Here is a 13,999-nt window from a genome sequence, read left to right on the forward strand (position 1 = left end):
CTGCAGGTGAGCAAGATACCTTTGTCTGTGGTCTAGCTGATGGTGCTCACCAGTTTCTTGAAGCTATCTCATTTTCCACTAGCATCACTTTGTTCTTACTGGGCTTCTGTCTGAGTCTGCAGTTTTCTGTCCAGCCTCCAATTTCCACAAGCACCAAAAGAGGAGGGAGAAAGAATTGTCCATAGCTTGTGAAAAGAATAAATGGAGCTGCATGTCACCAGGGTTATAGTGTCATTACAGCCTGTGTCTTCAAAATATCTTACTGGTTACCAAAGGATGTTAAATAAGAGCAGTTATTAAACCTTGTAGGGCCTAATATCAGAACTTGGAGAGGAAGTGCAGCTGCATAGGTGACATTCAGCAGTAATACATTTAGGTCCATACCGTCAAGTGTCAATGTCCACACCAAGTGGTTTTATTCCAGGCATTTAAGAGCTCCACAGGTTATTACTAATTTGGAGCAGCTAGGTTAAATGTGGGCGACTGTGTGACCACTATCAGTCCATGGCCTGGGAGGCTCCCCTCCTGACATCAAGACCAAGTTTCAGAGCTCAGGAACCTTTTGTGACCAGAAAGGCAGGCAGTCTGCCCAGAAAGTGCCAGCGGACAGTGGCCCTTGATGACCTGGGCATTCTCTAGGCTAGTTCTCAATAACACATCCCTATTACTAATAAAGTCAAACCATTTTATACCCAAAAACAGGATCATGAGCTTTTGTGAGTAAAACCCACTTCATCAGATGAGTTGTATGAAGTGGATTTTGCCCACAAAAGCTCATGATCCTGTATGTTTGTTAGTCTCTGAGAGTCCACAGGAGCACTCGTAGTTTTTAATCATAGAATCATAGGACTGGAAGGGACCTCGAGAGGTCATCGAGTCCAGCCCCCCACCCTCAAGGCAGGATCAAGATTAATGTCAAGGATTAATGTTACAGAATAACACAGCTACTCCTCTGAGACATTTGATACCCAGTAGTTGCCACTGACAAAGCATATGAAAAGCCTGATGTGTTGGTTAAGCAACGTTCATGAGATGAAACTGGACATGCCACCACATTCCCACAGCATATTTGGCAGCATGGCTCTTGGAGCCTGTCAATACCTGTGGGCATCACTGTATTTTATCCTACTCTTATGCGTTCTGATGGAAGACCAGTGGAGGCAACCCAGTGTTTTCTTTTGGCTGTATGTATGATGGAGGCTCAGGGGCATGTCTACACCGCAGAGGTTTTTCGGAAAAACTTCACTTACATCCATACTGCAATCATGTTCTTTTGAAAAAAATCGAAAGAACAGCGGGGTTTTTCCGACATTGGTAAACCTCTTACTATGAGGAAAAAGCCTTTTTCCGAAACAGCTCTTTCAGAAAAAGGCATGTGTGAACAGGGAAGAGGGAGTTCTGTCAAAAGAAGAGGAAAGAGGAAAAAGCACAGGTGCCCTGGTGGCCACTCTGTCCATAGTAATCACAGCTTAAATGCAAGATAGCGTCCATTCAGTGTGAACGCTCTCTTTTGGAAGAAGTTTTTTCAGAAGATCTCTTCCAGAAAAGCTTCTTCCAAAAGAAGCCTGCAGTCTAGACATAGCCAGGGAAAATATTTTAATATTAGGGTCCATCTTACAGAATAGTCCATGTAAGATTGTAAGTATGAAAATATTGCTATATTCTTGCAATCTGAAATACATATTCATACCAACAGTCACAAGACCTTTTCTGTCTGTTAACACTATTGCAGGCAAATAATTGTGTATAGGAAAATGGGAAATGTTTGTGGTAGTATTAGCCGTGTGGGGTTAGGCTATCATCATGCATTTGGTAAAGTAGAGGCTAGTTTGCTGAATAACTGAATATTATTTAATTCAGTAACTGAGCATACTGGTTCCCACCTCCCCTACCCCATGCTGCTGTTTCTGGTACAGAGGAAGTGACAGGGGGAGGGGTATTAGGCATCTCCCTGGGAGCCAGGGTGCACAGGGAGCTGACTTTTAAGCCAGCTCCACGCACAGACTGGGAGGCTGTGTGTAACCGTGAATGCTAACTGATGAGTCTAGGCTCATCAGTTAACTGTGTACATGGTTATACTTTCACATCCCTATTTGAACCTTGGTCAGACTGCACCTATGGTCCTTATTTTCAGATGTCTGCTGAATGTTAAATTGACTCCTCTTAAAACCTAATGAATAAATGTCTCATTCCTGTTGCGCCTTTTCACAGACTGTCACAGAAACATGTATTCCATACCGACATGGTTCAAGTTATATATTATATATTTTCACATTACAAACCTGTTAATGTAACCAGTCATGTTCAAATCTAACAATATAGTTCTTTAGAGTAGAAAGCCTCCAAATTAATTTCAGTTTAGTATCATGAACTGATATTTTAGCTTAGTGAAAGTATATGGTCTCAAAGTTCAACTTAAGCTTCCTGTAAATTTTTCTTTATGAGCAAAATCAGTCCTTGTAATAAAATGTGTGCAAAGCACTGATGGACCTTCCAATTCCTACAAGTAAGAAAAAGAAACTGCCATATCATTAGAATAAGCTGAGACCAAGTATAAAAATCAAACAGCTGTGAAATGTAATAAAAAGGAATCCCGTGTTTACTCCTTTTGCTTGTTTACTGTTTACTTTTAGGCTACGTCTACACTGGCTAGCCTTGCGCAATAACATATGCAAATGAGGTGCAGAGATAAATATCGCCATGCCTCATTTGCATACTTAATGCGCTGCCATTTCGTGCAAGGGGCTTTTGTGCAAGAGGGAGCAGTGTAGAGTGGAAAACCCACCTCTTGCTCAAGAGCCATTCTGCCGCTTATTTTCAGGCAGAACAGCTCTTGCGCAAGAGGAGGTTTTTGCACAAGAAGGAGCAGTGTAGACTGTTCCTTTTCGCGCAAAAGCTCCTTGCACAAAAATGGCAGCCCATGAAGTATGCAAATGAGGTGCAGGGATATTCATCGCCACACCTCATTTGCATATGTTCTTGTGCAAGACTGGCCAGTGTAGACGTAGCCACAGCATAGCTGTGAAAGTAAACAAGGGTGCCATTTGGGGGACTAGGGGTCAGGAGCCATCCCTCCCAGGGTTGGAGCTCCTGGATTTCAGAGGTCTGCTTAAAGCCTCTGTCTTCACTCCAGAGACAGCTCTTAAAAGCAACAGAGTTTGAGCTCCTTGCAGCTTTACCATTGGGGGCAGGGAGTTTGTTAGAAAAAGAGGGAGGCAGAGAGATTAAGAATAACAAAAGGCTGAGCATTCAAGTAATTGAAGGCTCATTAGATCATCATGAGAACATTGTCGAGTACTCCACTTAAAAGGGGGGGGAAGAGGATTAATGAGTATTGTGCTGCACAGATCTGCATTTCGGCCCCTGCTGTTAAACTTTTCATAAATGTTCTTGAAAAAGAGGTACAAGGATTAATCCAAAGTTGATTGCAAAGAGTTACAAAGGGATCTCACAAAACTGGGTGATTGAGCAACACAAGGGCAGATGGAATTCAGTATTGATAAGTGCAAAGTAATGCATTTTGCATGAATGAAAAAGATAATCCTAACTATAGATACAAAAATGATGGGCTCTAAAATAGCTGTTACCATTCAAGAAAGAGATCTTGGAATCCTTGTGGATAGTTCCCTGAAAATATCTGTTCAATGTGTAGTGGCAGTCTAAAGACTAGAAAGCTAACAGAATATTGAGAATCATTAGGAAAGGAATAGATAAGACAAAATACCATATTTGCCTCTATATGAAATCATTGTATGCCCACATCTTGAATACTGTATGCAGATCTGGTCACCCCACCTAAAAAAATCTATATTATTCTGAAAAGGTACAGAAAGAGCAACAGAAATGGTTAGGGGGTAAGCAACAACTTCCACATGAGATGAGATTAGCAAGACTGGGGCTTTTCAGCTTGGAAAAGAGATGACAGAGGGGGGGACGTGTTAGAGGTCTAGAAAATCATGAAGGGTGTGGAAAAATTGAATAAAGAAATGTTATTCATTCCTTCACTAACATTAAACAAGAAGATGTTCCAATTCAATTTATAGGCAGCAGATTTTAAACAAACAAATTAGGCGATGGGATGATCATGATGATTTCCTCTTCTGTTTATTCCTTCCAAAGCACCTGACATTCACCACTGTTGGAAGACAGTGGGATTGGTTCTGCCTTGGGCAGGGGGCTGGACTTGATGACCTTCTGAGGTCTCTTCCAGCTCTATGGTTCTATGATTCTATGACAGGACACAGGGTTAGAAGGACCATTGGTATAACCCTGTATGGCCATTCTGATGTTCTTTTATAGAGTTTAAATGTATCTACCCCCTGCTGTAACCTCTTCCAGAGCTGAGATAGAGTCCAGGAGTCCTGATGGGGTCGGTCTCTCTCTCCACTGAGTTGTTAAAAAAGTAAGAATATGCATTACAATTTTAAGGCTAACCAGTGTCCCTTACGTGGCTTGCCACAAGATGTCAGAATTTACTAGTGTTAGAGCTGAGTGGGTCTAATATTTAATTAATTTTAGTTTGTTATATAGGAGTTAGATATAGTGCTACTGTCAGCTAATTGCTAAGTTATCTGCCCCCCCCCCCAAATTAGACTTTTCCAGTACCTCAGTAGTCCCTGGATAGAGTGGTGGGAGGAGAAGAGGGCAGATGGGGTTGTCCCCGCCCCTCATTTGGTGATTAGCTTGTACTGAGCATGAGGTATAACACTGCTGAAGTCTCTGTCCTCAGTCCACCTCCCTCATGCCATCACTCCCCCCCCACAAACACATCATAGCATGTGCAGGTCGCCCCTCCCCCCCCAAAATCTAAAATGACACCCATGAAACTAAATTAATAATGTCATGGCTTTAGTATCCATTTTGGCTTAGTTTTAGTAATATTTAGTTCGTGTTTGTTGGAACTTCATGCTCTGAATTCAAATCAGTGGTTGTAGCTGCCATATCCTCTACAGGAATCCGTCAGAATGTGGGGTTTTTTGGAAGTTTTTTGGGAAAAAATGTTTTGTTGGTTTTCTCTAAATCCATCAACTGTATTTTTGAACACTCTGCTTCATCACCTGCTGACTAAATGTTATGCGTTGTCTGTTGCTTCAGAGTGATCTAAATGGTAGGTATTCTGGTTTAGAGTCAAACTTTTCAAAACTATCCGAGTGATAGGAGCCAAAGTCCTTTTTTCTAAGTTGCATAGGCATTCAGGAGCTTGAAGAATTTTCTGCATACTGGTACTGTTTTGGTTTGGTTTTTGCTGCTCTATCCTTGCCAGTTTAGAAACTGGTACAATTAAAGTCATGGTACAAACAGTAGATGCAGATAAACTAGTATAAAACTTCTAAGCTGATATAAATAAAACATTATAAAAACTGTGTGTATACTAGCTCTAATTTTCATTTGAAAATCAATGGGACTTAGGCACCTTTGAAAATTTGACCCTAATTTTGGGTAACAGGAACAGGGTAAAATAAAAAATGTATGCTGCTGATTTCAAATAAAATTTAATGGTTTCATAACGTCTTGTGTCTTATGAACAGGTTGAAAAGTATGCTTTTTAAAAAGTGCTTTGTTTTCTTTTCTCTTTCCTAGTCTTCAGTTAAATTAATGGACTTAATGCCACTGTAAAAGGCGGGACATATGTAATTAGATTAGGAGGCTTTCTAAGATGACAAATATTACGTGTTTCTAAATGAATAAGCTTGGAATTATTGCTCTAGTTGCTTCAGTGAGACAGGTGCAAGGATCGCTTTAAAAAACAAACAAAGTAATAATGGTCAGTTTTGAAAAATGGGATTTGGTGCTCAAATCAAATAAAGAAATAATAGAAATCGTGTATATTGTTTGTTTACTGGTTAGCCATAGGGAACAGTTCAAAGGACAGAACTTACAAACCTTGAACACGTAAGTTCTTACACAGAGCACAGTTCATAGAACCATAGAATTATAGGGCTGGAAGAGACCTCAGGAGGTGATCAAGTCCACCTCCCTGCCCAGCTGACCACTCTACCCTAGTGAAAATATGACACAAGGCCGTCTAGCCTTGATCTGATGAAGAACTTAAACACAGGTTTCACTTGAAGCACATGAGCAGTCCTACCAACTTCTGTGGGACTACTCAGAGACTCCACAGTAAGCATACGCTAAAGTTCATTGCTGAATCAGGGCCTCAGGGGCCGCGATTAAGTGCTATGTCTAATATTTCCCAGGGCAGCAATATTTCAAGTCCACCCTTTACCTTCAGTTTCCTAGTGTAAAACAAAGTTGGGCCTTGGGCAGTGCATTGGAAAGAGTGAAAGATCAGGTCGCTAGTGCTAGGGATGAGCAGAAAGATCCACGTCAGTGGGAGGAAGGATGTACAAGGAGAAGACTTTAGAATGTTTAGGCTTTAGATTTGTATCCCAAGACTTGGAGCATAAGCAAACCAAGCTTTGAAAGTTCCTCCTTCAGAAGATTAATACTTATTTAAGTGTGTCTATCTCCCTGGTGACACCGAACACTAGCCTAAAATGCATATATAATTTATGAAAGAAGCTAGAGTATGTGACTGGAATATCAGAGGTATGCTCTTATGTGACTTCCACCCCTCTTTCTGTTCCCTAATGCAGTGTTCAATTGAATGTGGCAGCGGAACCCAGCAGAGAGAAGTAATTTGTATTAGAAAAACAGAAGGCAGTTTTGATGTTTTAAACCCTTATGAATGTTCATTTTTGGAAAGACCTCCCAGCCAGCAATCCTGCTACCTCAAACCCTGTGGGGCTAAGTGGTTTAATACAGAGTGGAGCACAGTAAGTCCTGTTTTTCCTTTTCTATATTCAAGCCAGATGCATCTCTCTCCACCTCCTTTGTATTTATTTGAAAAACAGCACTGGGGGAGTAATAGTGACCTTGAAATGAGACTTCATATATTTTGCACATGAATTATATTGTTAATAGGCCTTGCTTTGGGCTGCCTCCGGGGGCAAAGCAGCTGGAAATCTTGCCTGCAGGAACAGCCAAGGAGTCCCACAATAAAAAGAGGTCCCCAGTGCCTCTTCCTCTGCCTCTCTCACGTCCCCCTCCACATTGGTGGCATGCTGAGGGGATGGGGCTCAAGCCGCTTCATCTGATCCTGACCTCTATGGGATCACTGCAAGACAACATCATCAAGATCGGTCTTTATGCTGTGTTTGGCCCCCAACTTGCCCATGGTCAAGGGAGCAGAAGAATTGTATATTGGTTCCTCCAAAACCTTAGATCTCCTCAGCGGCAAAGAAAGTGAACTAACACGGGGTTTAGTTAATCAGACAAAAGAGAAAGTACACATCTGAAATACTGTGGAGACAAGCCAGATTCCATTCTGTTGAGGGACTCTGGCTGCCCCGTCGGGAAGATTTCCAGCTGCTTTCCAGCTGACACAGCATAAAGCACATTTTATTTACCACATTATTTACATACCAAGAATATTAAGTCTCATTTCAGGGTCAATAATATTAGCCATGGGAACTATAGGCCTATAGGACCATGCTCCTGGATTTATGTGACTACTTCAGAATTTTAACTAAAGTATCAAGTTTCTGGTTGTCATGATTGTGAAAACTCAAGTGTAACCAGTACAGCGATTCTGCCAGAGTCTGCAGACAGCCTGAAAAAATATCTTGGGAAAGTGTGAAATTGCACCATCCATATTAATGGTTAGGTCTGAAATCCACTGCTTTGAGGGGTCCCACCAACACCATTCCAGAAGAGGATTCTGTGTTTGGGGGTCTTTGTTGCTGTCACCTGGTCTTGACTCTACTGGGATGCTCTAAGCTGAGGTAACTTTCCACATATAGTCTTCCTCTGAATCCTTCGTCTTCTGGGATAGATCAGCCTACCTGAAGGTGGTTTGGGAAGTATATAAGCTCAGCCTGTCCAAAGAAGAAGTGGTGAGTCCTCACCAGGTAAGGGGTACTATGAGTGCAGATCCAAGTTGGGTGGGGCTCAGGCAGGGGTGGGCAAAAGCCTCTCAGTGGGCCAAATCCAGCCCTCCTAGGGCTTTGATCCAGCCTGCAAGGCAATTCCAGGCCCCACCCCCTAGTGCATTGCCTGGAAGCTGGAGACAGCTGAGCCCTTCTAACTGTTTCTATTGAAAGGGAAAAATGGAAAAGGCTCTGCTGAGAATCTGAAGAATCAGCTTTGTATGACTGGTATATCTGTGAATTAAAATGTCTAAGGATTTTTATGAACTGGTCGGTCCATTCCTCAATGGAAAGAGTATTTCATAGAATCATAGAATAATAGGACTGGAAGGGACCTCGAGAGGTCATCGAGTCCAGCCCCCCGCCCTCAAGGCAGGACCAAGCTCCGTCTACACCATCCCTGACAGATGTCTATCTAACCTGTTCTTAAATATCTCCAGAGAGGGAGATTCCACCACCTCCCTTGGCAATTTATTCCAATATTTGACCACCCTGACAGTTAGGAATCTTTTCCTAATGTCCAATCTAAACCTCCCCTGCTGCACTTTAAGCCCATTACTCCTTGTCCTGTCCTCAGTAACCAAGAGGAACAAATTTTCTCCTTCCTCCTTGTGACACCCTTTTAGATATTTGAGCTGTAAGAAATAGCAAGAAAATACTTCTGGCTAAATTCAGAAAACAGAAATGACTGTAAATACTTATTGACATTTCTCCTAAAGGGGAGTAGAAAGGAATTTATTTAACTGATTAAATTAATGTCAGCAAGTTTTCTGTGACACTAGGTTAAAAATCTTACCACAGCTTTGCAGCAGCCCAGCTATCAAGTCAGTGCAGTGTTTTCGTGGTGCATGATTGTGGTTTTAGCTGTCCGTTTTAATCAATAATGCAACAATGCTCCCTTCTGCAGCTGCCTTTTTGAAAACTACAATACTTCAAGTTGCTCCATGAGGGCATGTGTTCCTGCAAGAGAAAACTCTTGCAATAAAATTGATTAAATAAGTTTTCAGTTGCAGGCCGGTGCAATCAAGAGTCTGAGAGTCTGATTTGGTATTCATTTTCCTCCGAAACGATAAGTCCCTTTGTGACTGAATTTAAAATGATCATGGGGCAATATTTGTTCATGATATATGGTGTAACCCTGGAAGATACTGATCACCAGCAAATTCAATTTTAAATTAAAAGGAAGTAGAAATTTCTGTCCAGGTTTAACAATCCAGGAAGTTATTCTGTATTAGCTATTCCTGATTGACTGCTTGTCTGGATGTTCTTACGGTGGAAAAAAAAATTGACTCTGAATTATCTTTATCCAAGTGGAGCAAGATCATTTGAATTAAGGCAATTTTATTCTGGGATAAGACCACCCAAACAGGGAGTTATCAGGAATAGCTATTTCATTTAAAATCCACAAAATATCTTAATCCAGATAAATTAACCTATGTAAACACACCTTCAGACCTTTTTCATTCACTATGGAATCTCCATGTTTTGAGATTAGGTCCAAACCCATATAATTTAATGTTCTTCATTTGTTTAGGTTTTATATGCTAAACTTACTAAGGGGCTTGATACATTAACTCTACTGACAATTAAAGCTAACGTAATTAACTAAAAATAATCATGATTAAAAATTAACTGAGATTAATCACACTGTTAAACACTACAATACCAGTTGAAATGTATTAAATATTATTGATGTTTTCTTCATTTTTAAATATATTGATTTTTAGTATAATTCAGAATACAAAGTGTATAGTGTTCACTTTATATTACTTTTATTAGAAATATTTTCACTATAAAAAACAAAGAAATAGTACTTTTGAATTCACCTCATACAAATACTGTAGAGTAATATTTTTATCATGAAAGTGTAATTCACAAATGTAGATTCTGTTTTATATAATTGCAGTCGAAAACAAAAAAATGGAAAACCTTAGAACCTACAACTCCACTCAGTCCTACTTTTTGGTCAGCCAATCTCAAAGAGAACAAATTGTTTACATTTACCTGAAAGGGAGAATAGGTGTTTGCATGGCAGTTTTGTAGCCAGTATTGCAAGGTATTTATGTGCCAGATGTGCTTAACATTCATACTCTCCTTCACGCTTCAGCCAGCATTCTGAGAACATGATTCCATGCTGATGATGCTCGTTAAAAAATAATGTGTTGATTAAATTTGTAACTCCCTTGGGGAGAATTGTATGTCTCCTGTTCTGTTTTTCCTGCATTTCATATTGCAGCAGTCTCTGATGATGACCCAGCACAGGTTTGTTTATAGAATGCTTTCACAGAAGATTTGACAAAACCCAAAGAAGGTACCAGTGTAAGATTTTTAAAAGTAGCTACAGCGCTCAGCCCAAGATCTAATAATTGGAAGGGCTGTCCAAAATCTGAGAGGAATGAGATGTGGAGCATGCTTTCAGAAGTCTTAAAAGAGCACCACTTCTATCCTGAAGCTACAGAACCTGAACTACAAGAAAAGAAAAGTAACCTTCAGCCAGTGGCATCTAACTCATGATGATAAAAATGAACATGCTTCAGTCTGCTTTACTTTGCATTGTTATTCAGTAGACCTTGTCATCAGCATGGGCACATCTCCTCTAGAATGGTAGTTGGAGCATGAAGGGACATATGAATCTTTAGTGTATCTAGTATGTAAATATCTTGTTACCCTGGCAACAACAGTACCACCTGAACACCTGTGAACACCTGTTCTTACTTTAAGGAGATAATGTAAACAAGAAACCATTATCTCCAAACAAAGAAGCATTATCTCCTGCAAACTTTAAGTAGGCTTGTTTGCCTGAGCGATTGCCTAAACAGGAAGTAGGACAGTGTGGACTTGTATGCTCTATTGTTTTATTTTTCAATGCAATTATTTTTGTACATAATTCTATATAAGTTCATCTTTCATGATAAAGAGATTGTACTACAGTACTTGTATGAGGTGAATTGAATACAATTTCTTTTGTTTGTACAGTGCAAATATTTGTAATAAAAATTAAGTGAGCACTTTCCTCTTTGTATTCTGTGTTGTAATTAAAATCAATATATTTGAAAATGTACAAAATATTCACAAATACTTAAAGAAATGGTATTCTATTTTTGTTTAACAGCACAGTTAATTGTGATTAATTTTTTAAATAACTTGACAGAAATAATTGCTAATAAATGACTTTACAATGACTAGAAATTTCAGAGAGCAGGTCAAGGATTGTCTAACACAATTTATTGCTTCGCAGAAAAAATTGCAGAGCGAAGTGTGTGCCATTTTACCATATTGTCTGCTTAATGTGCAGTGAAGTTGTCTCTAAATGTCCAGGAATATTAAGGCTATACCAGAGAAATTCCCCACTAGGAGAAGAGCATGTCCTAATGTTAAGCTGAGTGAGACTTCCTGTGAGGATGTTTGTAAGCAGCATTGTAGCTTTACACTTGCTGGTATGTATTCATACACGGAAAAGAATGGCACCACAGGGCAAAAGTGATTTGGAAAGGAGTTAAAAGTTTTTGGAGATTAGGATCTAAACCACTCAGCTACTGGTGGAATTGATAACACACATGCTGCAGCCCACTGGAGTTAATGTGTCAGTTTTTATACACAGAGATTTATGGAATTATTTTAACCTAAAAGGAACTTGAGTGCAACCTTTAAGATGTGCATATATCATAGTTAAGTAAAGAAGTGAGTTTTATTTCGAGTTTTCTTATCCCCTAGTCATAACTCTGGTCATCTGAAGAAGTGGGCTGAGCCCACGAAAGCTCATGAAACCATCTACATGTTTTGTTAGTCTATCAAGTGCTACCAAACCATTTGCTTGATGTTTTTTTTTCTGTAACAGACTAATTCAGCTACCCCTTGAAGCTAAAGAAGTGATGTTCATATTGTAATTTTGTCTTACCTCACCCCTGCTGTTGTTTTTCACACCCACCCATTCATGTAATAATTCCCATTAGAAGGGTCCAGTACAGGCAGTCCCCGGGTTACGTACAAGATAGGGACTATAGGTTTGTTCTTAAGTTGAATTTGTATGTAAGTCGGAACTGGTACATATTGTAGGGGAAACTCTAGCCAAACATTTTTTTTAGTTTTGGATAGCATAGGGAAAGGTTAACTCCCCTCTAATGTTTGTTTTGCTGTCTGTTCCCCTGTTCAGAAGATTTCACATCTATTTCTGTCCCTGTGACAAACTCAGGACTAAAGGAGTAACTCATCAAATACCAAACAGCTCTGCACCATGCTTTGAGCTAATAGCTTTATTTCCACACACCACCCAGGGTTCTAGGAGGAGGGTCCTTTTTTTGCTAACACAATGAGGCCAGCACTTTGTTTGTTTTGGTGGAGTCTTTGTTTGCCCAGGGAGCCCAGCATGTATAGGGGGAGGAGGGGCGGAGAGGCTGCTTTTGTCTGCTGTTCTGCAGCCTGTTGCTCAGGGGAGGGGGCAGCCTGTTGCTGGCAGGGGGAGAGGGGGGAGGCGTGCAGGATGCGAGGCCGCGGGGGGGGGGGGGCAGCAGGCGTGGGGAGGCACTTTTCCTCTGCCCGGCAGCTCTGCGGGATCCCTGTCCCTGGGGCCAGCTGCTGCAGGCAGAGGCCAGTTGGAGCCGGCCGAAGAGGAGGAGGAGGTGGATTCTAGGACCCAGGTGAGCGAGCCCCGGGGACGCTGCTGCACTCCGGGAGCCCAGCATGTATAGAGGGGAGGAGGGGCAGAGAGGCTGCTTTTGTCTGCTGTTCGGCAGCCTGTTGCTCAGGGGAGGGGGCAGCCTGTTGCTGGCGGGGGGGGGGGGGGGGGGGGGCAGCGGGCATGGGGAGGCACTTTTCCTCTGCCCGGCAGCTCTGCGGGACCCCAGTCGGAGCCGGCCCGAGGAGGAGGAGGATCCTAGGACCCAGGTGAGCGAGCCCCGGGAATGCTGCTGCGCATGTGCGGGAGTTGCCTCACCCCGTTCGTATCTAGGGATCCGACGTAAGTCGGATCCACGTAAGTCGGGGACTGCCTGTACTACAAAAATGAACTACAACTATGAATGTTTCTGTTGAAAACACCGTAGTTCCTCCCCAAGTAGTGACTACATTCATTTGTCAATGTTTGCAGGATCTGGTCATTTGTTTTGAACTTCTTCCAATATAATGCCTTTAGTTTTTTCCTAGAAAGTGCCTATCACAATTTAGGATACTCTATAAATAATAAATAATATCACCAGCATCATATCTGTCTCAACAGGCATTTGGGAAATTTTGCTACAATCCCAGTATTTTATGTGACTAACTAACTAAAAACTAAACCATGTTAAGAAAAAGTAATACTGTTTGCAGGAATAATATGTATAAAGGAAATGCTGCTTATCCCAAGAAATAGAAATTAAAGGTTTATAAAGTTGTTGGAAAGAACCAAATGCTATATAGGTTTTCTATTGTATACTTGTTTTTTTTATTAGGGTATGTCTAGACTACAGGGCTTTTCTGGGATACCAGAGGTATCCCGAAAAAGCTCTGCCATGTCCAAGGAATGCATCTGCTTTTCTGGAAAAAAAAATGTCAGAACACATTTTGTTGGCATCCCTCATTTTACGAGGAAAAAGGGATGTTCTGGAAGAGGGTGTTTTTCTGACATTTGACCTCGTGTAGACAGTCCAAATGTCAGGAAAGCCTCTTTTGGAAGAAAAGTGGAAAAAGATACGCAAATTGTGATTCACAATTTGCGTATCTTTTTCCAACTTTCCTTTATATTGTAGACATAGCCTTGGAGTCCTAACGGACCACTCCTAATGAAAGAGAGGAAGGATTTTCTAGCTAAACATTTTTTATACACAGATCAGTAATCCGTTACTATCATCATATTTATGTGGAAACAACAAGGAGTCCGGAGGCACCCTTACGACTAAAAATGTGATTATGGCATAAACTTCTGTGACTTGCAACTGATGAAGTGAGTTGCAATGCACAAAAACTTATGCCATAATAAAATTGTCAGTTTTTAAAATGCCATCAGACACCTTGTTGGTTTTGCTTAAAGAGTAACACGTCTACCTCTGAAACCTGTCATATTTATGTGGGTTTGAATACACCTTGGCTGTGTC

The 13,999-nt window shown here is 41.0% G+C and overlaps 1 protein-coding gene across 3 annotated transcripts in view; it reads left to right on the forward strand.

Annotated features, from left to right (window-relative positions):
* Positions 1-13,999, forward strand: part of THSD4 (thrombospondin type 1 domain containing 4) — a 680,148-nt gene that overhangs the window by 642,939 nt on the left and 23,210 nt on the right. For 2 of the 3 annotated variants that reach the window (XM_075897743.1, XM_075897744.1), the window contains one exon: positions 6,597-6,776. In XM_075897743.1, coding sequence (XP_075753858.1) covers positions 6,597-6,776 — 180 coding nt within the window. Of the gene's footprint in view, positions 1-6,596; positions 6,777-7,802; positions 7,911-13,999 lie in introns of all 3 variants that reach the window. The other variant, XM_075897742.1, reaches the window with a different exon arrangement.

Source organism: Pelodiscus sinensis, chromosome 14 (assembly GCF_049634645.1).
Source record: "Pelodiscus sinensis isolate JC-2024 chromosome 14, ASM4963464v1, whole genome shotgun sequence".
In the NCBI taxonomy this organism is placed as follows: Eukaryota; Metazoa; Chordata; order Testudines; family Trionychidae; genus Pelodiscus; species Pelodiscus sinensis.